Here is a 26,318-nt window from a genome sequence, read left to right on the forward strand (position 1 = left end):
GTGTTTATGTATATAATATTCTGACGCTGATGAAGCCATTTTCAATATGTCACAATCTGAACAGACACTAATTTATTATTCATAGCATGTGTGATTCATGGTGGCCATCTCCTTCCCTGTCACTGAGGAAAAATAAATGAATTACTCAAATTCAATTTCAACTCAAAAGCAGTTTAAAATGCAAAGAGATGAAACCAGAGCTTAGCATTGCAGTACATACGCTATGCTGATGTAGATTTGATGCCTCTGAATCACATTATGACAGTAATTATAATTCGTTATAAATAAAAAATTACAGTAGTTGTCATCAATGCTTTTTTAAGGATTGCTCTCACTCAGGTAATTCCACACATTTTTTCCCACATCTGTCTTCTTCTTCTTAATTTTTGAACAGAGTAAATTCAGTTTTCAGTGTATAGAAAATTCCGTATAGACACAGCTTTCTTTTCCTTGCCTGGTTCCTTTGTTTGAGGTATTGTTGCAATATTCCTAGCGAGTTAACTGAACATTGAAGAATTTAAAGATGCGCTGTCAGTAAGGTACCTGACATTTTGGATGAAGCCAAGGCACAAACATGCGCCCACAAGAAAAAAACCTGATTATTTTGAAGACTTTGCTTGTCATTTCAATGTAAAGACATTTTCCCTCCTTAATTCCCAATTTTTCCCTTTTTAAGCAGTTTCCTGGTGAGTGATTTTCATCCAGCAGGGGGCAGAAGAGCTCTGTGAAAAGCACCTGAGGTTTACACTTGAATGTGGCAACATGTGGAGATCCAATCAACAGCCATTTCCTGGCAAAAATGATTGACTCAACCTTGATGTCTTCAGGGTATGATTATGTTTAACATTACTGTAATTGCACACAAAGCCAAATATAGCAGGGTCAGAGTGGACAATGGACACCATTCAATGTTTAATTCTCAACACTAAGTTCTCCATCGAGGGGAAGCTAGGTAGTCACAGTACAGCAGGAGGTGTCCATAGAGCATCAGCCTGCATATTATCTTCTATAACCTTGGAAATGCACAACATAATACGTATTACATCTATTATTTTCTTAAGGTTGAGCATTTAATAAGACAGCATGTTCCTCTTTGGAAATGTTGCCTTTGCTGACTTAACGTAAACTACAGGATGCACACTGTATCTGCGGTTCATACAAGACAAAAAGATTTGAATTGTCTCTCTAACAGGGGCACAAAAAGAAAGGATGTTTTTGTGTTTCTTGCCGTCTCACATCCACTGTGACAGTGTTGAGGTGCTGTGGATCAGCTGTGAGGTTGTTGTGACACTGTGTCTTCTTTGCATGACAGTCTCTGCCTTCAGAGGCAAACATATATCTATCTAAAACTCCATCAGCTGGGGAAAGGGAATGTGCGCAGCCTAAAAGCCACAGAAACGTACATGTGAAGATAAAATAATATAAGACACAAACTCACATGTTGCATCCTTTTAAAATCGATTTCTTTCATCTCCTCCATCTCCCAAACCCACTGCACTACAGGAATCATTAAAAGTCATCTCAACTTCAGGCCCATGACTTCACTATCTTTAATCTATTGATCAAAGTTAGAGCTCCCATGTTTGTTAATGCTTTATTGTGACAACTGAGGCATAATTATTAGCTCTGATCAAAATCAAAGCCTCACAGATAATTATCTTTTTTTTTTGTTTTGATCAAGCATTGTTCAAACTCACAGGATTTCAATTTTTTTTTTAGGATCTCCACGTTTCAGAAAATGTGAATCTTTTGATACACAAGTTTTCAGTTCATCATCTAAAATATTCCATTTGATGTAGTAGTGCAGCCGTAGAAATTGCACATTTTCTTTGAATATTTCAACAATATCTGCACGATTTACTGTAACTTAAATGAAATGTGCTACATGTAGATTCTACATTTATATATGCTCAGTGGGCAATAAATTAGAGATGTGTTGAGCTTTTCTGGGAAATCCACTGATTGCAGCAGGAAAAAACTTAATTTACTAAACAGTTTTAAAATTGAATGTGTGGGACCAAATACTAGAAGTCACCTGAAATCATATATTTTACCTCCTTAAAACAGATCACTAACAATACTGTGATGGGAACATTTGCTGCCCATAATCAAGTTCTCTCACTCAAGGTCGAAGATGATTGACTGCAGAACACTAAACACCTGAGAGAAAAGAAGCAGCTTCACCTTGAACCAAACTCAAACAACTTTAGCAAAACCAATCTCTGCTAAACAATACTGAACACACCATTAACAGGCAGCGTGTGTAAAAGATGCAAGCTACATTATCTCTGCTTTTGTGAGACAGTCTGTTATCCGCTGATAAATCCATGAAACACGGCAGGAAAACACAGCAAGACAAATCTTTCTTTAGCACTGAAAATGGATTAATTCTTTCATGTCATATTCTGTGTCTAGTACTGTACAGCAAAGAAATAATCCCATTAATGAAAAACCGATTAGAGCAGACCCTGAAGCACTTCATGCACTGTAACAATAATTTCTCTGACATTTTCCAATTATATTATATAAGTAAACTGCAATTATAATCAAATCCACCCTCTGAATAAATCCAAAATTAATAATTATAACAATGCTGGGAACAGAAGTCTTACTTACTTACTCACTTACTAAACAAGAAACCTCTAAATTTTATTATAAACTACAGGAGAAACTAGTCTCAAACTTGGCAGTGCATCTGTAAACAAAACCATATCCAAGTGGTAATGTAATTGGAATGTCTGTATCACATATGCAGTAATCACAAAATGTCTCATATTAAATTACAAGCCTGCTAGCGTTTGAACATCTGCTGAGTGAGATTGCAAAGCAGCAGACATGAATTAATTAAAATTACCTGAACACAAAGACAAGCTATGGGAAGTCTAGGAAAGGAGGTGCACTGAAACGCAGCCAGCTGTGCCTATTCAAATGGAATCATGCAGACAAACACATGCCACGCCTTGAGGTGGGGGTGGTGCGGGGCAGTTGTCACAAGATTGGATTAAATAGTCTTCGAATTCAGCTGGTTAAATGCATCGCATGTCCTGCAGTTTGTGGACACCCTTGACCGAACGTACACACGCATACCTTTGTGCACTGGAAGTGTTTTCATCAGCTTATTCTGTATTTCAGATCTGCAGAGCATCTTAATGTATTGTTTTGGTTTGCAGGCCCACAGCACATCTATTTCGGTTGTTCTCACACCGATCTCACACTACCTGCCCAGCACCAAATAGCAGACAGCCAAAAGCTAGCAGCTGGCTGGTGAACATGTGATCTGAGAGAACCTGACTGGCTTCAACAGAAGCCCGTCTTCAACCCCATCTAACACCTTTGGGATGAAATGGACCACCGACTGCAAACCAGGCCCAGACGCCCAACATCAGTGTCCAAACTCACTAATGCTCTTGTGGCTGAATCATAGCAAATCCCTGCCAGGCTCAAGGGTCCTGTCAAAATTACATGCGTTACAATCGCATGTTAATGCTTTTAAAATGAGATGTTAAATGATCACGTGTAAGTGTGATGCTCAGGTGGCCGTTTGGCGTTTGGGCCAATTTGGTCCAATTTCACTCAGTTCCTTCATTTTTGTAAATTCTAACAGTGACAAAGAAATTCTTTCTAACTGTTTGCAGTCGTCTTACCTTCATACAGCCAGTCAGCAAGGCCATTGAAGATGACTCCCTCTTTGCCGGTGGAAACCAGACGGATCGCTCGGCTCTCTACTGTTGTTCTGTAGTAGATGTTGTTTTCAAATATAAAGATCTGGACAGACAAATGCAGAAGGGAGAGCCATCGTTAGTCCCTGTATCACTGTATTGCTACAATGTTAACTCTTACATTTCTTTTTCCTGCAGTGCAAAGCTGAGACTACTTTTTTGTCAGCGTCTGGGTCTCACATTTTTCTATCTATGAGCCTTTATGCCAAACCCACCTGGGGCTTGTTATCACAACATGACTTGATCCTAATCCAGATAGAAACACAGCTACCCACTCAATGACACCTATAAGCTAATACAGTCTCAGTCAACACCTGCCTTAAGCACTGTATTAACGGATATTTGCCTAATTACAGTTCGAACTGGATTCTTCTCCAAAGCAGTATGAAACCCTTTCTGTTGTTAATCAAGGAGCTGGAGCTGAATGAGGCCCTGCAGGCACACACACACACACACACACACACAACATTCAAGTCATGCACAAGCACACCATTTTCCCTGCTGCGTTCTTAAGATGTGTGTAGACATCATCCTGTCTGCTTGGCGTGGCAACGGCTGGGCTAAACTGCAGGTTAGACTGCTGATATAAGCCTGATGGCACGATGGCCTCGCCCGAAGGAATTAAGACAGACCGCTGGCAGATGAGTGTGTGACACTTCAAACCCTCTGTCAATCCACTCCAGTGTTTTCACCGCTTTTCCTGGTGCCAGTATGAGGGAGATGAATGTGGAATTGATTGGTATCTGAAGCTCAGGCGGTGTTGGTGTGACTGGGCTGTCAGCTGAAACCTCTTCAGCCTCAAATTGCACAAGAATCAAAAAAAAGAAAAAAAAACATGGCTCCCATTGCTCTGATCTATAGCTGCTGTTGAGGAAATCAAAGTTTTATATTGTGGGATCAACATCTGAGGAAAACAGATCAATGCAGGGCTGTGTAAAGCAAAGGAAGCTTGTGGTTGGCGAATGTTGCAAAGCCGCATGGGACATAACGAAAATCATAGGCAGCTTTCAAAGAGTTACATAAAAATTGAATTCTCAAATGTTCTGATTATTATTAATTACACCTTTGCCAAAGCTGCTTCAAAACCTCAATTCAACTTCACAATGTTGTAACATCAAATGATTGAAAGAGATACATTAAGCCTCTTGGTTCAAGGGACTCTGTCAACAGAAAACTTATTATAGCATTAAGTCCTAATTGATCCTGAATGGTCTCTGAAAATTGGAGTAATTTGTAAAGCAGGCGACAAACTCTTGACCTGAGCTCAGTCTTTTTCAATGACTTTTGAATCTTCAAGGGATTCAAATGAGAGAATAAGCAAAAGGCTAAAAAAAAAAGAGTCATTTCAAAAAGGTGGAGAGATGAAAGTAGCGACATCAAAGATACCTGTGGAGCTGAAATAGCAGGGTTTCTTGTTTCTGTGTGACAGTGTGTGTACATGTGCCTGTGTGTTTTTAGTTATTGTCCAATTTTGTCACGATACTTTCATTTGGTTTAATTTTTGTAATCTAATTTTGCCCTGTTCTTTCTTCTCTTCTGTGTCAATGTCACCTGATCTTCAAGTGTGTGTGTGTGTGTGTGTGTGTGTGTGTGCATGTATGTTGACCCAGCCTCACTGATTGCTTTGTCACGGTAGAGTAATTGCTTGCAGTTTAATGAGGGGAGCGTTGCAGGATTCATCTCCTCTCACTGTACATCTAATGCTTCATTGCACACAGCCAAACTGCCACAAACACTAATACACACCTCTCATCCTTATGTGTTGATGAAGTACTTGATGATGAATTGGTCCGCTTCTGATTAACTTGGGAAATCGTTATATTTAGAAACCACTAGGAAATAAAAAGAAAACATGTCCGACATTGCCAGGTCAGACTGAGACAAAAGACGAGAGCTCAACCAATTCTTCTCGCATAACCTCGACTGTTCATTAAATCAAATGCAGAGCTACAGTAGCAGCATTGCAAACGGAACAATCAGGTACACTATTATCATATGCAAATTAATCTGCTGTCTTCCCTTGGCAGGCAAAGTCTCATCGCACACTTAAAATGTTAATATTTTCTCACAGCAATGTATCTGTAATTCAAGCAAATGATACGATAAGAGCAATTATGAAGGAAGAGAAAGCTTTGAAGTAACAGCTCATGAAACACGCGGCTGTCTGTTGTCTAAGCCCCGCAATCCAAGCAGAAACTCATTTAAAGTCAACAAGTAAAAAACAAAAGCGGAGGATTGCATTTGGCGGAGAATAAAACAAACATTGCTTTAGTCAATGGCAGTTTTAAGTTCATTTCAGAATAGGGCTGTCATTATTCTTTATTTTTCTCATCATCAACAAATAGCATTTAAAAGACCAAAGTTAACAGTGTTTTTAGTCGTCTCTCAATAACCCTGTCTGTGTCCACTGGATTCTACTGAAGATGTAAATCTTTAAATATATAGTTTCATTTTTAAAAAAGACTAAACAATTTGCTAACACAGCTGGGCACTGTAGCTTTTGGCCAATGATACTCAAACAGTACTAAACAGTAAATTTTTTGGGGACTACTTAAAGCTGCGGCGTAATACACATTCAGCGTACTAGTGACTGATTTACAGCAGCGAGGCAGTGCATGTTGGATCGACTCAAAACAAACTGTGCCCATATTCATTGTAACGAAGCAACATGACACCCAGTGGTGTGATGTGGCTCACTGATGTTAACAACAATGGAGCACAAATGGATGAGCTGCATCAAGCTTTTGCTAACCCTAACTATTTGTAGCTACAAAGGATTTGTAGGATTTGTCTGGTCATGAAATTTGTTGACGATAAAGAAAATTGCAAGCCTAATGCTTAAATAGTGAACAACAAGTAATTAAGTTATTCAACAAAATGACAGCTGTAACATAGACTATGCTGTATTAGCAAGACGACAATTTGTCAGTGCCTTCCAGCACCTTCACAAATCCCTGTTACAACAGTTAAAATATTTCTGATCTGACAAACTACTACGGTTAAGATTTGATTAAGTTTAGGGACAAAAACAACTTGCTCAGAGTTAGAATAACATCATGGTTTCGATTAAAATAACCTCTATATTAGGGACCTTTGTCATCACAACATCATTTGTCATCAGCGTCCACCCCAAGCCACTGCAAACTCTGTGGCTCTCAAATTACATAGCACTACTTCCTCGCTGCAGATGGATAAGAACGTTAATGCCCTGAGGTGCTAGACATTCATGTCACTTAAAGGTAAATATACAGTATGTCGTTAATGGACATTTGCTAAAGCAACAGATGCCGGCAATTTTCTTTGAGAAAAGTCTCACACAACATATGTCATTTAACTCCCAAACTTCAGAACACAGAACTGAAACCTGCTCTCATTCCTTCACTGGCTGACATGTCCGTTAACACATGGACTAATCTTAATTATTAATCCTTGACAATTGCAATTCAGTGTTTGTTTGCATCAAAAAGCTATTAAACACCACAGTGAAATATCTTCATGTTCAGTAATAATCAAAAGTTGGACTTTGCCTGTTTCATCCCTGAGTCACAGCTGATGTGTTCACACAGTATTTTTACTTCACTTTGTCAAAAGAGATGAGCTGCAGCTTGTAAATGACTTTCAGGGAAGTTCATTCAAAACTTCACTCCACAAAACAAATTTCACATTGTATTTATCTATAATAGCACAGCTCAAGGCTGAAAGTTTGAAAACAAACAAAAAGAAGTGATTTTTTTCTTTTTCACTTTTTCATCTGCATTGAATACAAGAACTTTAAGTAAACAGTTTAGTAGGCTTAATTATATAGCTATTTTTGCAGTCTTTAAGCATTCTATAAGAAATCATCTTATTGCTCATGTTATAGAGATATCACATCAGTGTGCAATGAAAAAAAGCAATGAATGGAAATGCCAAATGGAACTGTGAGGAAACCAAATTGAAGACACTAATTCTGTTTGCCTAATTGTACAAACTGTCTCCAATCAACTGGTGCGTTTTACAAAATCTGTTCCCAAATGTGGCTGGTGACACACACACACGCACACCCACTGCCATGTGTTTTCCCCCCCTGAGCAACCCCAGACCGTCCAAGCCACGGGTTGAGCCGCCGAGACGCCATCTGCTGCTCTGACCAGCTCGAGTGTTGTCACAAAGTTGTGAAAGTAAAAATGATTTTTGCTTCACAGCGACATTGATGGAGGTCAACGCAAGGAGAGCTCACACTAGAACCCTTAAAGCAGTCATTACAGTCTACATAAACCTCTTATGGCCACCACATTTGTCTGTTCCACTATGACAAACCATAAATCACAACTGTGCCTCCTCTGCGATGCAAGGCCGATTCTGACAGATCTTGTCCAGTGTGCCAGCATTCAGCGAGTGTAATCTCCAGGGTATGGCCTTCTTACCAGCTGCTGGCCTCGCGGTCCCCATCCAGCAAACTGCAGGACAGCTTCGTGCACTTCAGGGGGATTCAGGGGCCAAGTTTCCCTGTGGAGAGAACACATGAACAAATCAATGCAATATTTGTCCGCGTGTACACTACATGTACAATGCAAAGTGTACACGTGAATACAAATGCACAGTCAGAGCAAAGAAGTCATGTGTAACTTGGCTTGTTCCCTCACTGTAGGGTTCATCAATCATCGACATCCTTTTTTTAGCACAAGCTGACTTTGCTTGGCTCACTACAAATACAGAACAGTAGGGACATAAGCAGACATAGATGGATGAAAGGCTAAAACCAGGCCAGGCTGAATAAAGTACACAAAACTAAATTGAACTTAAATACATTCCAACAAAATGGCAGGTAAACGGAGCCATTATTGTGCCTGTACAGATCTGTGGGAGGAATCAGGCAAAGGGATCAAAATGTAATGAAAAGAAGACACGACTGAGGAGGGTCTTACTGTGTCACCAGGCTGTAAATAATGTACTTGGCCACGTAGGAGTGTTGGTAGATCTGCGGAGACGAAAACAGTTAAAGAAGGACAACGTGTGGAAAACTGATACTGTGTGAGGTGGCACTCGGAGGGTTGCTCACCGGTTTCACTTCAAAGGCAAACATCACATGTTGCATGTCTGGAGAGACTTGATACTTGGCGCCTCTGGATCTATCCTGGATGGGATCAAAAACAAACTCGCAGTCGTAACACACCCAGTGCAGCAGCAGTGGAAAAAAAACCAAAAAACAATACCGGAGTAAGATACTCACAAAAAACTGGTTTGGCACGATAACAGTCTTCTCCTTTGTGTCAACATTAAGCTTGACAACATCCCCATCTCTTGTGCGATACAGCAGCTCATTGTCTGCAAATGACAAATAAACAACCATCAGAGAAGGAGATGGTAGAAACTGTTACTATATAGTGTCTTTTTAGTGTCTTGTCCTCCTTCTTTACCTTTATCTGTTATCCTGCGAAAGCCCAATTACTATAAGACCTACGCTATAAAACTTTTTGGAAACATTGGAAATAAGCTGTAAATACAACACTGAGATACTGCTACTATCGCCTTTGAAGTTGAACTGGTGAAGTCCAATATTTCTTTCCTCCTGTGGGGAATATTTGGCTCTTTACTTGCTAAGTGCTCCACCTCTGTGTGTTCACCAGGTAGATACTACCTTTGTCAGATTTGGTGCTGAGAAAGTAGCTGATTTTTAGAGCATTTCTGCTGAAAAAAATGCCAATAAGATAGCAAACATTCCTGCTAAATTCAAACAGTTGTTGCTCTCCTGCTGTTTTGTTTAATGCAGACCAATTTGCTGTCTGTTAGCTCTGACACACATTATCAAAACATCTCCAAATGGAGGACAGTCTTATATAAGGCTTTGAGTGTGTGATAGGTCCAGGCCAGCTCTCAGCACAGCATGTCTGCCCTGACTGTTGTAATGCTGTTGTCATCCTACTTTGTAGATAACAAAACAGTCTCATCTTTTATGAGAAGATCCCAATAAATGCCAAAATTGCTTTCGCTGGTTACCTTAACCATAAAAAGCCAGTGTTTTGAAAATGAAGGTGCAAGTTTTCACACTGATTTAACACTTTTGCTATAATTTAAAACTTGTCCTCATATGGTTTGATACAAACACTTTACATGTTTTGCTCATTAGACAGAATTTTATAACCCAATGATTTACTTATTATCTCAGATCCGTTACCTTGTGTTTTCGCTCAACCAATGTGTTTGTTACAGTGCCTGGCTCAGGCCGTGACAGCGTAGCTAAATGAATTTGGTAAATGTTCATCTTGTATAGATGCACAGTTTGTTCTGTTTCACTTTATTGACAGTTTTTAGTGATGCGGGATAGAAACACATGCTGAAAATGTCAGTGCATACTGGGAGTCATTAAGAGAAGTGACGTTGACTGCGTTGCCAAGGATGGTGCCTTTGTTTCCTCTATGCGCACATTTTGCCATAGATGTTTCTTGTCAATGCCTCATTGCTAGACAATATTATATTCTGTTATATCTCAAAAATATGAATGCATCAGACAGACAGATAGCAGCGGGTTTTTGTTTCAGAGATCAGTCTGAAGGTTGAATCCTTTATCTTTGGATCTGAGTCTCTGTGAGAAACTCAGAGGTGAGTCCAAAGACTACTGAGGCAAGCGGTGATCAAAGAGCAACAGGGATCAATTACACACTGCTGTGAATGAAGCCCACAAAATATTGATGAGGACTACTGAAGTGTGAGGTTGTCCCATTGGGTTTCTTATCAGAAGGTCATTAGCACCAAATGGGAGTTGATTGCATTAACTTAACTGACAAGATGCAATGTCACACAATTGATTGCCGGGGTTTCGTCAGGTGCTGGGGACGTTTTCATCGTCGTTGTGAATGAAGGGCACAGACACACAGGAACTTAACTAATTATATGTTAATAAGCCGGTAATGTAAGTAATCAGAGGAACAGTCTGTGCAGTAGAACAAAAGGACAGATGTAAGGTCGTAACGTGTCTGTCACACAAGGAGGAGATTTGAGTTGGCATAAAACTGTGTGTTGAAATGTGTTCATGCACAAGATGTCTGTACGTGGATGCGTTGTTCACTTTTCAGTGTTATACCCTCAAACAGAAACAGAAACATCGTGGCCATAATAAGTCTATACAGTATGTCTGGCACCTTCCTCCACAATGCTACAAAGTGGTACAACATGACAGTTTTACAAGACATATTTAATAGCTCTTTTATACAACTTGGACTATAATGTTTAGTGCTACAAGGGATACTGATAGGGATAGAAAAAGCAATAAAAAGAGCTTTAAAGGTATAACTCTAAACAACCGTTTAGTTTCTTGTGATACAGACCAGAGAAAAGTGTTGACACATCCTATATTAGTGTTTGATACATAATCTTTCATAGATTTTCTTTTCTATTTGAGTGTTTAGTATGCATTAAATTACAAACAAGTATGTATTATAGAAAATCAGATAGTCTAAAAGAATACTGAGGTCCTTTTATGACCTTAGAAACAGTTGTCTGACGATATAATCTTAACTGAAGGTTTACTTATTACTTTATTTTTTTAGCTGAAATAGCAGTTTTCTCTGAGCAAACTCAGTTCACAGAAGAAGACCGTGAAATGTGGCTGAATGCTACCAAAAAAGCCAAGTGGATTTTTTGGTGGAATAAAAAATCTCAATACTAAAACAACAGTGCTTGGTTAACAATGTCCGCTCTGGATGTGTCAACACTGTGAAACCCAAACTATGTCAAATCCAGACGTTAAAAGGCCTATCTACACACCTTTCCTCACAACTGTTAAAAAAATCATCAAAAACAAAGTTACCAAAAAATGTACTCTCTCTTTACTGACTGGAGTACTTTAAAATGTATGTATTTTAACCCTTGGATGGATCCAAGTCTGCCTAGTGCATTATTAACATCTAGAGTTATTCAAGTCATTTAAATAGGAATGAGGATACAGGAACAAATTACTCAATGAGCTCACGTCTATCATTAACGTTCAGTAGTTGCACTTGCCACAGTTTCAGACTGCTGTACAATTCAGAGTGAAATTCAATCGTCTTAGTATAAAGCATCACTAATTCATGCAGAAACTGGAAAATATTTCAAGTACTTTTTCTGCTGAACACCAGAGGGCACTGCATAGGCTGATCCAACATTAATGAGCTCCGGTGACGGCTTCCTACTCTGTCAAGGTTACAGAGGCCACAGCAAACCTGTTTTATTGTACATCTGTTCAATCTACACCATCCTACTGAACGTCTGGTACACAACATGCAGAATTCGTAATGCATACGAAATGAGCTTGAAAACTGGTGTTTTTGTTTTCCATAGAGACAGAAAAAAAACACAGCTAAATGACATTTACATAGTGTTGGATAACATTTGTGTCCTTTCCGAAATAGGACAATCGGAGTTATAAGAACAATAATCCCAACATCTTTATGGTGATGAAAACTTGTATGAGCAAGAATTTCCCAAAAGTCAAAGATGTATGTGTATGCAGTTAGATTCAGGAACAATAGGTTTATTGGCAAAGAGAAGGTTTTGCTGGTTGTGTGACTTCGGTGTGACGGAATATAAAAAGGCTCTTAAAGCCTCTTAAGCCTACAACTCTTCTCTTTTAAATCTTGTAAGTACAGTTCACGAACCAGCAGACAATTATCCTGTGTGTGCTTGGCTGTTTTTATATATATATATAATTATATGACGATTTCAGGACTACACTTTTTAGTGACATCTTTTTTTCTTTTTACACAAAGATTTGTTTTATTCAACTACGTATATTTTAGGAAGGAAACCTTTTTTCTGCCAGAATTTATTTCTGGAGCTTCATAAAGACGACACAGTTCTTTGTCTGTAGTGTAATGTTACATGTAATGTAATTAGTTATGTTTCTTCCCAGGCAATGTTTCAGCACTGCAATGCTATATTTGGTGTCTTATAAGTCTGTGACAGTGGGTCAGACTTTAATACTGATGGTGTATTCTGAGTCACAACGATGTATTCTGCGTTTTGACATGAGAGACGGATGCTAAATGCCAAAGTGTTCACTCACCGCTGAGCCATTTGGCATCTGGGTCATGGATGTGAAGGTCTGGACCAAAAACATCCTCTATAGTCACTTTCTTCTTAAGGGCGAGGCTGTCATCTTCACCTGTTGAGCACATCACCAAAAGATAAATAAACACGCATAAATCAAATATGGCACACGGTAGCTCACATGAAGATTTAGAAGTGATTCTTGAAGAAAAGTTCAGGAGGATTTGTTAGTTTACAAGTGTCAGAGAAAAGCTGAAGAACATCTTTTGACTTTGTAGTCAACATGTTGCTCAGGGTGCTGCAGCCTCATACAAAAAACTGTCACCACCTCGCTCTATTATGCTGTATCTCTGGAGATAGCACCGCCAACCACTATTCCCCACTGCAGGTAGAGCAATTTAGAACAAGGTACAAACAAGAAAGAGGACCATGGTATTGCGTTATTGATCTGAGAGCATCAGTTCATAACTGCTTGCTTCGTTTTTCAGCAACGGAGAGGGAGCGGGTGACTCCCTCCATCCCCCAGAACTCGAGATGAGATCTGAAGCTGGCAGCTGAACTACAGGTGGAGCAGACAACAGAGGAACACAAGTGAGTTAGCGAGGATGTGAGAAAAGAGACGTAGCAAGTGCATGAGCCCTTTAACTGTCTACCGCACGTTTACTCAGGAAACCGTTAGACACGAAATGTCAAGCCGGTTGACAGCCTGGTGTTACTGTACAAAACAGTACGCTGGCAGATTCTTCAGCAGGCTTCACGTTGTGACTGAGGGGCGAGATCTGAGTGTGTAAATACCATGTCAGACATTTTAAAGTGTTTATCGACTTGAAAAATCTGAAAAATTCTCTTGTCTGGCAACAAGAAGAAGAACAGTGAGAAGGAAAAAACTAATTTCCAATACGAGGCAAATGGCATCTCTGAGGCTGTGCCAATCTGACAAATGGCTGGAGCTATTACTGCATAATCATCTCCATTAAACAGGCCTGAATGGCATTACACATAAAAGGGCTCATTACCAAGCGAGACGATAACCCCACCTCTGTGTAAAACCAGTACACAATCACCAACTGGAGCAACCATGCCATCTATAAAACCGTGCCCCAAGAAAAAAGGTTATCAAATGGAAATAGCTGCGAGAAGAAGGGGAAAAAGAAAGAGGTTTTATTAGAGTCTGCAGGTGTATACTCAATATATATATACAATAGGTTGTTTGCCTTTGTTAGTTTGTTTGCAGGAAATCTAAAAATCTTTAAAACTTTAAATGGAATTTGGCATAACATCAGAAGAAAGAACAATGACAATGACGTAAAGAACAATGAGTAGTTTTCAGTGAGGGTCTGGGAGTTTAAGTAATTTCTTTACACGACAGGGAAAGAGGGTATTTATCAAATACACTGTTGCCCATAAAGTTGGAATAAAATGTTTTTTACCTCTTCTCATGAAATGATTGTGACAATGTGATTTATTCTTGAGAAATAAAGTGCATATCTTTTCAACTTTATTGATCAAACTCTTCCAAACATATCACAGTGAAACTTAAACCACAATTAATCTTTGCAAACTGTGTATTCAGGCTTTAACAAAATTGGGGGTATTGAACAATTATTCCAACTTTATGGGTGACAGTGTATTTGAGCAACTCTCATGAATCTAAAAAGCAACATCTGGCTCATTCTATCAAATGATTTTCTAATATTATGTGCGTTTGGACGCACATCCAGATCCAAAGACTTAGATCAGTTAAGAGGACTGTAGTACAGTACATGTATTCTGAGGCTGAGAACAGCTGAACAGGCCTGTGTGTGCATAATGTTACCTTCACCAAGGAAATGATGGTTTATGTCCCACTGGTGGGAATTAGGTGAGATCATGCATGTGAGGAATGTGTAAGTTAAAGCCACCAAGGAAATGATGTCTGACATCTCATTTGTCTGTTAATTTGCACAATATCTACAAAAATTGACAGGTTTCCATGAAATTTGGTGGCCCACAGCCCAGCAGGGACAAGTTTTCATGAGGATCCAGGATTTTCTTTCCTTTGCAAGACTGCAAAATAATGCATTTTTCCTGCATTTCAGCTATTTTCCAATTCCCTTTTTTCTAAAATACAAACTTTGGCAAACTGTACACCATGTGTAACTATGTGTATGCTACAGCACTTACTGCCAAACAAAACCTTCAATGATTTTGTAAAAACTTGTTATGTTCAGTGATCTAGTGCCAATATTTTTTAAATTCTTCCTTTCCACAGTATTTACACATGCCAATTACAGTATGATTACACCTAGGGAAAGATCGTGGTAGTGGCAAATATTCTATGGTGATTGGTTATTGTTAGGGCTACACAACAAAACACCTAATTAGTGAAGGGAAGGGAAAGATCATGGTTATGGTCGATGAAAAGGTGAATGTTATTTGCAGGTCTGTGACAAGATGGAAACATCTGCTCTCCTCTATAAAAGTCAGAACGGCTACATGCCCATGTATTACCCAAACCTCCACACCTTTACTTTTTACCATGTTACATACTGTAAAGATGCACGGAAACTGACGTGTACATTTGATGTAAATCACTGGATTCAAACTCATCCAGTAGGATACCGCGCTTCTTATTTGAGGGAGATTCAGATGCAGATTATATATTTTTTAAGGATTTTCTACTAATAAAATCAGTTAAGCAGACTGTGCATCCTTGGAGGAATGCACTGAAAGATAGCATATGCTTATGTGTGTGTACGTGTGTGTGTGTATATGGGTGCTGTACATACGAGGGGTCAGCAGGATGACGGAGGTGACAATCAGGGAACAGATGACGAGGATGACCAGCAGGGCGATGGCTATTCCTTTCCAGTTCCTCTGCGGCGGAGCGCTGCCTACGAGGTCCTGAAAGACAATATTACACACATTACATCACGTTGGCACAATTACACACACACAAACAGGCTTTTAAGTATTTCAGGTAACAGATAATGTGATTGTCCCCATAGGTTGGATCTACTACATTATAGAGGAATAATGACCTTCAAAATGGATACACAGCATATTAGAGCTGATCTTATGATACATAAGACAGATGTATTTTGTACTGTCACAGCTGGGGCCAGAGATTGGCCAGAGGACAGCTCATTCTCTGGCAGACAGATGCTGACAACTCAGCCACTTGTATGCAGTAACACTGCATCCTCCAGCTGCTCCCTGCTGCTTGTATTCGAAGAGTCCCTGCAGCTTTGCCTGATAGCCGGAGTGGAGCCACGGCTTCAACGCAGACACAACAGGCGGAATAATGAGCTGCTCTCCTCACACGGCCCAGCAGATGGTAGATGGCTAATCAGCGCTATTTGAAACACATATACTGCAAAAATCCACAGGGCATTCAAAACACTTTAACTGCAGGAGCGCAGGAGGCACTGCCTGATACTCCAACACACGGATCTTAAACTTTTTTGATCTGGAATCCCGCACAGTTTTACTGTGTGATCTGGCTTTTGGTCGCTACACAAACACACACCATTATCCACTCCTTGACATACTGTGTCCATTTCAAAACCACAGGAACAGACAGTTCAGACAGGATGTAGGTTAGCCTAATGACCCCCAGGCTGTTTCTCACTCCCTTTACTTCTGCCACAAATCTCATATATGTTATTTTGAGGACACATTGGGATACCCTGAGATGCTAACATTTGGCACGTGCATAGTAATGTATATGCACAAATATGCAATACATCTATACACAGTATATACACTATATGTTTAAGAATACAGTTTATAAATGAATGAAAGAAATCTTCATCCGGAGTGCTGAAGGGTTAGGGTCAGAAATAGGGGTTTCTGTCAGATGATGTTCCTACCTAATTAATGGTCTCCAACTACGTGTGTGTGCACACAGACAGATGCACATTAATCTCCCTGGTCACAGTCGGTGAGGAAAGTGAGCAGCTCCAGCCACCCGTATCAGTCCAGCTGTTGATATCCTTGTTACCAATTAGACCTGGTCTCTGTCTGCCTACAGTGAGTGGTTATACAATATGCAGCAGCTCAGTGATCCATCCACAAGTTAATGAGGGGTGTGTGTCCACGTGAGACTAAAACAGACAGCTCAACTCCTTGGTATGCATTTAAAAATATCTTTAAAGACTTTAAATTGGTACGTTGCGAGTTACTTTCCATCTAAATGTTAAAAGTGTACCCCTAAGTGTGTATCTGAACCTGTGTGTGTGTGTGTGCGCGCTCTCCACTGCCTGTGCACATACTGTCTCTGCACAGTTTGTCTCACAGCGAAGCAAATCAATACTGAAGGCAGTGAGTACACATAGAAAAACAGCAGGCACATCAATAAGCAGATTTATGGCTGCAGAGGTAAGGGTTTTTGTGATAAGGTGTACAGATTGTATACTGGATTCATAAGATATTAATGTCCCTGTGTTATCGCGCTCTGATAGGAAAGAGATGCTGTTGAAGTTGTCTTAGATATCTACAGTCACATCAGGCCTCTGACCGAGCCAGACATAGAACAATGAGATGCTCTTACACACATGCAGATAACAGCCATTTCTTTTTCTGGATCTGCTTAATTGTTTTTTCATACATCTGCTCTGAAAACGGGAAACTGTTTAGTGCAGGCAGGTGATTTAAATGCAGCCCAGGCGAGTATCCAGTTCAGAGAGGTACAGATCTATAAATGTGACAGCTGGATCTACGCCACATAACAAAGGCAAAGTGTCTCTTAGCAGAATATTTCCAGACACTTTGATGGCAGCCTGGGAGGCATGTGAGTAAATATTTAGTTCCAGTCATTTTTGTCAAACCATGACAAATTCAGAATGCATATTGTACTGGAGCACAAGAGGCGCAAGGTAAAATTATTTCAGACAGCCTACTCTCTGAATCTTAAATACACCTCCCACAGGCCCCGCGAGCTAATTCAGGGTGTGGAAATGTAGGATGCAAACAACTTGACGAGCAGGGGTAGCTTCCCTCCGGTGCTTGGCATTTCTGTAAAAAAGACACTCAATAATTCAATCAGAGGTCAGGGAGCTTTTTCACAATTTAAATCAATAGACAATCAAATACTGTTGAACGTCTGCCTTTTCCACTGTGAAATCCTAAATATAACAGCACCCACTTTAAAGGATATGGCCTTCACGGACAGTATCAGGATAACAGTGACTTGAGAAAGATGTGATCAGTGGTTATGGTACTTCCTGTTACAAGCTAAGCTGTGGTCAACACAGCCGTCAGGACAGCTGCCGCTGCCACTAAAACCACCCACTCAGTTCACAAAAGCAATAGCTGAGTACAACATTAAAAACCGCAGCAGGAGTTTGAGTGTTGGGCCTTTAAGCTATGCATTAAATTCAGTAATGCTGATTTCCTTATTCCTTGGCTAAATTCATTTCTGGTGTTACATGTATGCATCTGCGCTCTAATTAAGTCACATTTCAAACTGTAGGAAGAAGACTGTCCTGTGCATAACCTGTTCTCCGTTTTAAACCCCCATTGGCAGCAGGACAGGTATGGTTGTACTGTCTGAGGGTCAAACAGAGCTAGTTTGTGCGACGTGTTGTCCGACCCTGTCTTTTTTTGTTTTCTTTTTTGACTTTCTCTTTATTGATGTTTTCTGACCCCGTCTGAAATCAAAAGTATTCATAGCTGCCCTGAACGGCCACACAGGAAGATGGGTGAAAATCTAATTTGAGGGAAAGGACCATGGAGAAATATCCCATTATTAAACACGTGCGACTATTGTGAATATTTTCTTTTGCTTTAAAACGAATGATATTCAACCACAGGACCGACTGATTCTAAAAGAGCTGAAGGCTCATACATAAAAATGGTGTGTTGTGCGTGTGTTTGTATGTGCAGCGGTGAGAAAAAGAACTTGTTTTACTTGAGTAAAAGTAATGATACAACACAAAGTCATGGATTCAATGTTTGACTTAAGTAGCAGCACAAAGTATTAGCTGTAATCCTTGTAACATAAAATCTAGTAAATACCTCAAAATTTCTACTTGCATACAATACTTCAATAAATGTACTTAGTTCACACTCCACCACTGTGTGTGTGTGTGTATGTGTGTGTGTGTGTGTGTATTTTACTGTCTTTACCATGGACTTAACTCAAACAAGATCATAACTCTACACCAGTTTCAGGCTGGTATTGATCATTTTAGCTCATAGGTTTCTGCAGTCGTAATCCTAAAATAGTAGTATAGCAGTAGTTGGTAAAAGAAGTGAAGCTCTAATTATCTAAAAGTGACAGCCAATAGGAGAAACTATGGTGCTTATTTCTCTCTTAAAGCATTAAGTTTCAAAATGGATATTCATAACACAACATAACAGAAAAACATTCTTCATGCATTTTTTAGGAAGCTCTGTCATTTAAACCCTCTTATAGTCAGTATCTACCAAGTACCCAGATTTATATAGAGGCTTGTGTTTTTTTTATTAATTTACTCATTTATTGTTTCTCTCAATAAACCTCTTCCCATGCTGAAGCCATGTAATTAAAACTTAGACTTAAAGCAGCCCCATATGTTCTAAAAAAGCCCTCTTCTCTCATACAATACCAAAGTGTCTTAGCTCTGATTGCTCCATCCCTGCAGACTGCCTTATCCTTGTGCAAAATGTGGTACATTTCACCCACCTACTCAACCACAAATGAACAGGGAGCTCTGAACTCAGGCTGAATGCACTCACATATAATATATGAAAATCAACACCTCCATTGTTTCCAGCAAATTAAAACCCCAAAAAGACATACAGAATCTAACTTTGGTTGTATCATTTGATTTCCCTGATGGTCCAGTATATAACAAACTATGCAGCTGTAAACTTTAGTATTCCCTGGCTGCTGACGTTTCTGAAGAGCTCTTAACGAGGCAAAAATGTGTCTGTGTGCGAAAGGAAATCTTGACCTTTGGTGGCGTTTTCAGACATGGTGAGATATTGCTGACTGTCTGCATAAAGCCATCTCCTCCTGTTAGTCTGTGTGAGGAGCAGGCATGCATGCCTTATAGCTAATAGCAATAAAAGCTGCATCAATAAATGAGAACCGGAGCCATTTTCACCCTCTACAGACACCACATCTAAACAAACCTTGTGCATTTCGGAACTGACAACTCTAAAGGGTAGAAAATCCCATGAGGGGAAGCAATGCATTTTTATTTTTTTCCAATCCATTTGCTACTGTTTTCATTCTATTTGGAGACAAAGGGGCTATAAGAATGAAGCATCTTTTAAGGTCAAGAAACCCCTCACCAACCCCCACTTTCTCCCTCTAATCCTCTCTCCCTCCCACTTTCCCTTTTGTCAAACCATCTCTTTGTCTTTGTGCTCGCTGCTGAAGTGTGAAATGGATCTTTTCTGATCTCTGAGCACCTGGTTTCCAAGGGAACCAAGAGAGTCATTTGAGTCAGATTTGCAGTGAAGATGCTGGCTGATGTACAGTACAGTGGGGACTAATATTACTGCTGAGTGTCACGAGGGAAATGTGCCCGGGGGCTCACAAAATTAACTCAGAACACCGGAAAACAAGATGCTCTCTCAAATATGACACGGGGGAATATGGACATTGGAAACGAAACGCAAACTTCAGCTGTCTAAAGACATCGGAAACTTGACACACGATATATCACTCCACTGTAATGTAGTCGCTATCTGAGAACAGTAAAACTTGAGAGTGAAGCAGTAGCCTTTGGACAGAGGGTAAACTTTTCCTCTGGAGCACCATCAATAAATCATGGGCATTCATGAGTGATATTAAGAATTCATGCCAGCTGGCTTTTGGTTCATGGATAGTAGGTCTCTCACTGTCCAGCCCTGCCTTTGTCCACAAAATGCGGTGGAATATGAACGTCATACTCAGCCGAGGGGAGACAAAGACAACAAAATGTTGTTTAGATTAGCTCTTGTAACCTGCCGAAATATTTGTTGATCAGCAGCGAGAAGATTAGATGAGTTGAGGACACGCACGAATCAAGCCACCCCTGCAAACTCTAGAAACCAAATCACACAGATCAATACGTCTGACTAAAAGAGTGGAGGAAAAATATTGTAAGATGGTAAAAATAGGCATCATGTTGTTGCATGTATTCTTCACAAGAGCCGTTTGCCATAGTGGAGGAGTTGAAGAAAATGGAGAAGGCACAGAAGGAGAGAAGAGACTTTAGCTGCTGCTGCTGCTGACGTAATGTGTAAGTTAAGAATGTTACATAAAGATACAGTAAAGCTCATCTTTGACTCCGGTGGTGTTCTGGGAAGGTTTTACTTTCAGTCTGGCTGACTCCTGCAAATAATACCACAAAAAGACTTCTTACAGGACCATCATTAGCCTAACAAGCAGTGAACCACTTATAAGATCCAAATTTACTTGTGGTTATGAGACGGACTCCAATTCTAGCCCCATTCTAATCAGTTGTAGGAAAATTCAAAGTTTTATGGCATGCACATTTTGCTCAATTTGTATTCTTTAGCACAGCACAAGCTGAAAACACAACTGTGAATTTATATCATAAACATGTTAGCAAACACAAGCTTATATAAAATCACAAAGCAACATTAGCATTCATTTTTAAAGAGTCATGTTTTAGTCAAATATTCACTCTGCTTCTACTACTGTTTTGGTATCCAACTCCTAAGCTGCTAAATGCTCCAGTATGTTTTCCAGATTGTCGCTAACTTTGTCTGTCTGCTGTTTGGTGCTGAGCAGTAAGTGTACATTGGGTTTAGCAGACTATCATTCGCCGAAAACAGCTGCCTGCTGTCGCTGGAAGGTTAATGAGAGCAGTGAGAGTTACATGAAACCAAAACAATGAGCCGAAAGATGCTAAAACTCTCCACAGCGGTGAGGGGATCTGGAGAGTCAGATAACAATTCTCTGTGGGTTCATCACTACAAGGAAATATTGATTAGTGCAGTTTTTCTTCCTAAAACATTTGTACTTTTTAGATGAATAGTCACAGTGGTACTGTAATAGTGGGGGTGGTAGCAGTAGTATTGCAGTACTACTGGCACCATTTATATGTTGGTAAGGTAAGTGAGAAGAAGACAAGTGCATTGTGTTGTTCTTTCACAACAACTCAAAATAATATTAAATGATTTAGACCACTGCCTTTTATGCCATTATCTGATTTCACCTGGGAATAAATTATTCATTATCTGATGATGAGATGCTTTTTCTCTTCCACGGCTCAGACACTTCAGTGCTCCCAGTCAGCTACACTGTTCAGTATGTTGACAATCTTAAATTAAATTACACCCAGTCAGTGTGTTTCATTGCCTCGTTGTCTGAATGGATACATTACCAGACTGGTGTGGGAGGTGCTCCGAGGGACCTATTCTATACTTTCTAAGTGTGTGTGTATACATTTGTCTGTACCTGGAAATCTCTCACATGTACCTAAAACATTTTATGGACATTTTAGGGACATTTTATGCAATAATGTGGACACAACATGTTTGAACACAAGATTCAACAAGGTACAGGACAGCATACATACATCTTATTTGAGTGTGTTTGCATGCTAACATTTCCTAATGAGGCTGAAGGGAACATCATTAGGTTTCCAGGTAAAAAAAAAAAGCCAAATGTCAACCTCATGGTGACATGGTGCTGGAGGGAATGACAAGGGTCCAACAAAGACAGCAGTGTGGCCAAAAACAGGAAGAAATACACACACACTGTAGGCCTACACACACAAACTTGCAGTAAAACATACGGTAGCTCAGTGGTAGCAGGGTGAACGCTAATGGTATTATAAATGCTGCTAAACTGACCCTTGAAAATATCCACTTTTTTCAGTACAGCGGTTATAACAAAAACATGATCGCAAAGCACAATAAAACATTTAATGAAAGCACTGCTTGCTCTGTCATTTTCAACTTTTCCAAAGGCTCAAACAGTCTTATCCTGCTCTAACAAATACCAAATTACTGCGTTCTTGACAAAAGACACAAACACACATGAAAAATAAAACATTAAGCCTGTGATTTGCCACAATTGTATCTATGATGTTTCTAAACGAAGGAAGCCATAGCAATGGCGCTTAGTGTCTTTGTTGGATGACCCTGTCTGGAGCTAATTGTTTGAAATAATCCACAAAACAGATGGGGAGGAAATCCATCCCAATCTGTGTATGTAGAATAAATAAATCTTTGAATGAATGTATCAGAGATTAGGAGTGAGAATCTGCGGGAAGAAACCCATAAAAGAGGGGGGATGTGAATCACTGTGACAAAAAAAAGAGTTATCTGCAGATATTTTCTGGGCTTTGTGTGGCTTTTCATTGGTCTTTGTAAGAATTAATAACATGACATACTGAGTCGGTGAAACTGGGTGGTGTTAACTCCTGCTGACTCTATGAAGAGGAACAAGGCAAGACTGAGGAAAGTGTTTTCTCAGAGGATATGAATTACGGCCTGCCTCTATACAAAACTGGCACAGTATCTTTTCATCATAAGAAGACTTGTATCACAGAACAATATGACTAGAGTTGAAAATTAAATCTATTTTGAGTTAAAGGAAAAATAAGACCTATTATCCTTTCAGTATGCTTATGTGCAGACCAAATGGATCCAGCCTGATGAAGGCTTTGGGAGGAAAAAAAAAAAAAAATCATTTTGAAAACTGAATTTAATTGCTGCAGAATATTTCAATATTTTAGACACTGGATGTGCTCTTGGTCCAACCATCTTATCTTGTTAATGACAGTGTGGCAGCTGCACCCAATGCCACACAATTCAAGTTTTAAGGTTACACACACTCGCCTACATCATGACTACAGGTTCAGTCACCTTCAATTAAAGTTACTTAAAATTACATAAAAGACAACCAATTTGTTTAGAATTTCTTTATCAGCACCCTTTGAATCAGATAAAGTTATATTGCTAGTTGGTTTACTGAAGTCATATCTGCCTATAACTCTTAATTTGTCTCCAATGTTTTGTTCTCTCTTCATTGTTGGGGATAATAAACATATCCTTGACTGCTCAGTCCTCGTCAAACATCACTTTTTATACTGCATGAATTCCCTCACTCTGGATGGGTACTTGTGTTTTAATAACAATGTGACTACCATGCGGTTGCTGGTTGGAAATGGTGTACAGTAAAAGTGGATGCTACCTTGAATGAGACAATGACCTGAAGTTAAAAAGCAGCCAGTGTGATAGCGGAGGCAATGTGAGAGTAACAAAACATCGTGTCTGCCGTTAAAGCATCACGATTAGCGAACAATGTGAGGGCTGTTTGCTGCGGTGCTCCACAAAGGAGGCTGACAGTGATGGCGTATCAGATAAAGCACATGGAGGGCATTTCCTGAGTCTGTAATGAGTGCCATAATGAAGACAGCAGCATTTTTTAAATGGAGGAGAAGATAAGATAGCCTTAATTTATTCACTTATATTTTCAGATTGAAGCTGGATAAAGAGCCAAGTGTAAAACATTCCCCAACTGCGCTGAAACCTCCACAGTCAGCAGCAGTGATGTTGCAGGCCAGAGGGCTGGAGTTCAAATCTCAAATGTGCTTCTTAGCTGCATGTGTACTTCCTGTGCTATGATATCTTCGTCTCTCTGCCTCTGTCCACGCATCATTAAAGAGTAGACGCACAGGCTTGGCATTTGCATTTTGAAACTGATATTACCAACAAGCAAGGTCACTGCTGAAGCTACGGCTTCGGGGATGGGGAGAGTATTTTCAGAGCTGCTTGTCCGAGAGGAAATGGTGTTCTTGTGCAAACCGTGCACGCTGAAGAAAGAAGAGAAGCCAAGACCGGCCATGTATGAAAAATATATTCTTCCTTTTCAGAGATAAAGGTGAAAGAACTGCTGCATGTGCTTAATGACTGTGTGCCATGTTGTGGTGCTGATGAGAGTGTGTACTTTTCACTCTCTGTGAGCTTCCTTTTTCCAAGTCTGGCATTTCCTCTCAACCTTCAAAAGAGCTCATGCTCCCTTTCTTATTCCGATCCGAACACGGTTAAGGATCTGCTGTACTGCTGTCGACTCCGCACTCCCGCTTTCATAAATGTATGAATAGGTCGCAAAAAATAAACACCTTGGACTTAAAATATTCAAAGGTGCTGACTGCATTCAAGACAAGAGAGAGAGAGATCTTCACGCGGTGGAGAAAGTGCATGAGGAAACAAGAAACGGTGAAATGCTGGTGAAGTCTGCAGCATATCCTTTCCCACTTTGAATCAAACTTAATTATATCCTTCTAGTGCAACAGTTATGTACAGTGAAGAGCCTTCAGCTCCATCAATGAAACAGACCTCCCCCCCCCAATTCTCACATATCCAGCTCAGCCTTTTGAAAACACACTGAGAGCCAAATACTCGACAATCAACAAATGTTATGCAACTAGATTCATTGTCGAGATGTTCTCACTTCATGGAGCAAACATGAGTGTATGTCTGTGAAGCACCTTTCAACCTAAATTATGATATCACTGCCAGGAGCTCAGTTATGTAAACCCAGAAGTAGATCATGTGTCTGCACGCCATTACATGACTTCACAGTGTACAATTTAAACTCAATGAGTGGACAAAACAATACAGAGGCAATTAACGCCCACTCTGTTCCCTCTCCCTCTTTTTTTTTTTTTCTTTTGCTTGTGCAAACTTTTATCTCTGGTGGACATTTTGTCCCTGAAACCAAAGGAAATAAATTAAATAATAGTAATTAAAAACCACACTGTGCATCAGAGGACCAGCAGCTGTTTTCATAAAGTCAAACTGCTCATGAAAACAGGACACCACACAGGCTGTTATTATGGCACTGAGGCTACACCTGTGGGTTGAGGTTACAATAGGAGTCCATTAAATATTTAAGCTGAAGTTTAGAACTTCTGTGCATGCATTCACACGGCTACCATTTTCTAGGCATTACATTCAAAAAAAGTCAATCAGAAAGAGTGATTAAAAAAAAAAAATGCTCCAACAGGAATCAAGCTGTGCCGAATATTTGCGGCATCTTATTAAAAACCCACTCATTTCGCCGCTGCCCCTACTTGGGCTTGTTTACGCGCGGTAACGCTAAACGCACGGAGCGATGTGAGCACAGAGGAGAGGAGAGGAGAGGAGAGGAGAGGAGAGGAGGCAGCTCGGCTGAAGTCCTACCTGATCCTGCTGCTGCTGCTGTTGCTGCTGCTGAGCAGCTTTCGCCGGGCCGTTCGCGTCTTTTGCAGAAGTCATGACGGTGGATAAAAGAGGGAAGAGGAGCGCGCCGGCGTCGTTCCGCTGCTGACAGGTGCGGAAAAATAACGCGGAGAGAGACTCAGACCAGGGGAGAGAGAGAGAGGGAGAGAGAGAGAGAGAGAGAGAGAGAGAGAGAGAGAGAGAGAGAGAGAGGGGCGTACAAGGTGTTCAAGGATATCCAGTGATTTGCTGGAACAATGAGACCGTGGGTGCAGACAGCGCAGAGTTCAGCTGATATGCAGGAAGCTGTGGACCGCTGCGATGTGGGAGGTTCAGTTTTTCCGAGTGGCAGTGGCATCACCCTCAGCTCACTGGGCTCCTGTAGCTCAAAACTATACCTGATTTTTTTTAAATAAGCATTTAGTCTTTGATTTGCGCAGTTGGAGCCAACACTTT

General features: G+C 40.1%; 1 protein-coding gene across 1 annotated transcript in view; it reads right to left on the reverse strand.

The window, feature by feature from the left end:
* Positions 1-26,318, reverse strand: part of dpp6b (dipeptidyl-peptidase 6b) — a 59,309-nt gene that overhangs the window by 10,326 nt on the left and 22,665 nt on the right. The window contains exons 2-8 of the mRNA XM_070844599.1: positions 15,497-15,611; positions 12,745-12,843; positions 8,932-9,026; positions 8,761-8,835; positions 8,627-8,679; positions 8,126-8,207; positions 3,645-3,765 (exon numbers count right to left, since the gene is read on the reverse strand). Coding sequence (XP_070700700.1) covers positions 3,645-3,765; positions 8,126-8,207; positions 8,627-8,679; positions 8,761-8,835; positions 8,932-9,026; positions 12,745-12,843; positions 15,497-15,611 — 640 coding nt within the window. The remainder of the gene's footprint in view (positions 1-3,644; positions 3,766-8,125; positions 8,208-8,626; positions 8,680-8,760; positions 8,836-8,931; positions 9,027-12,744; positions 12,844-15,496; positions 15,612-26,318) is intronic.

This window comes from Pempheris klunzingeri, chromosome 15 (assembly GCF_042242105.1).
Source record: "Pempheris klunzingeri isolate RE-2024b chromosome 15, fPemKlu1.hap1, whole genome shotgun sequence".
Lineage (NCBI taxonomy): Eukaryota > Metazoa > Chordata > Actinopteri > Acropomatiformes > Pempheridae > Pempheris > Pempheris klunzingeri.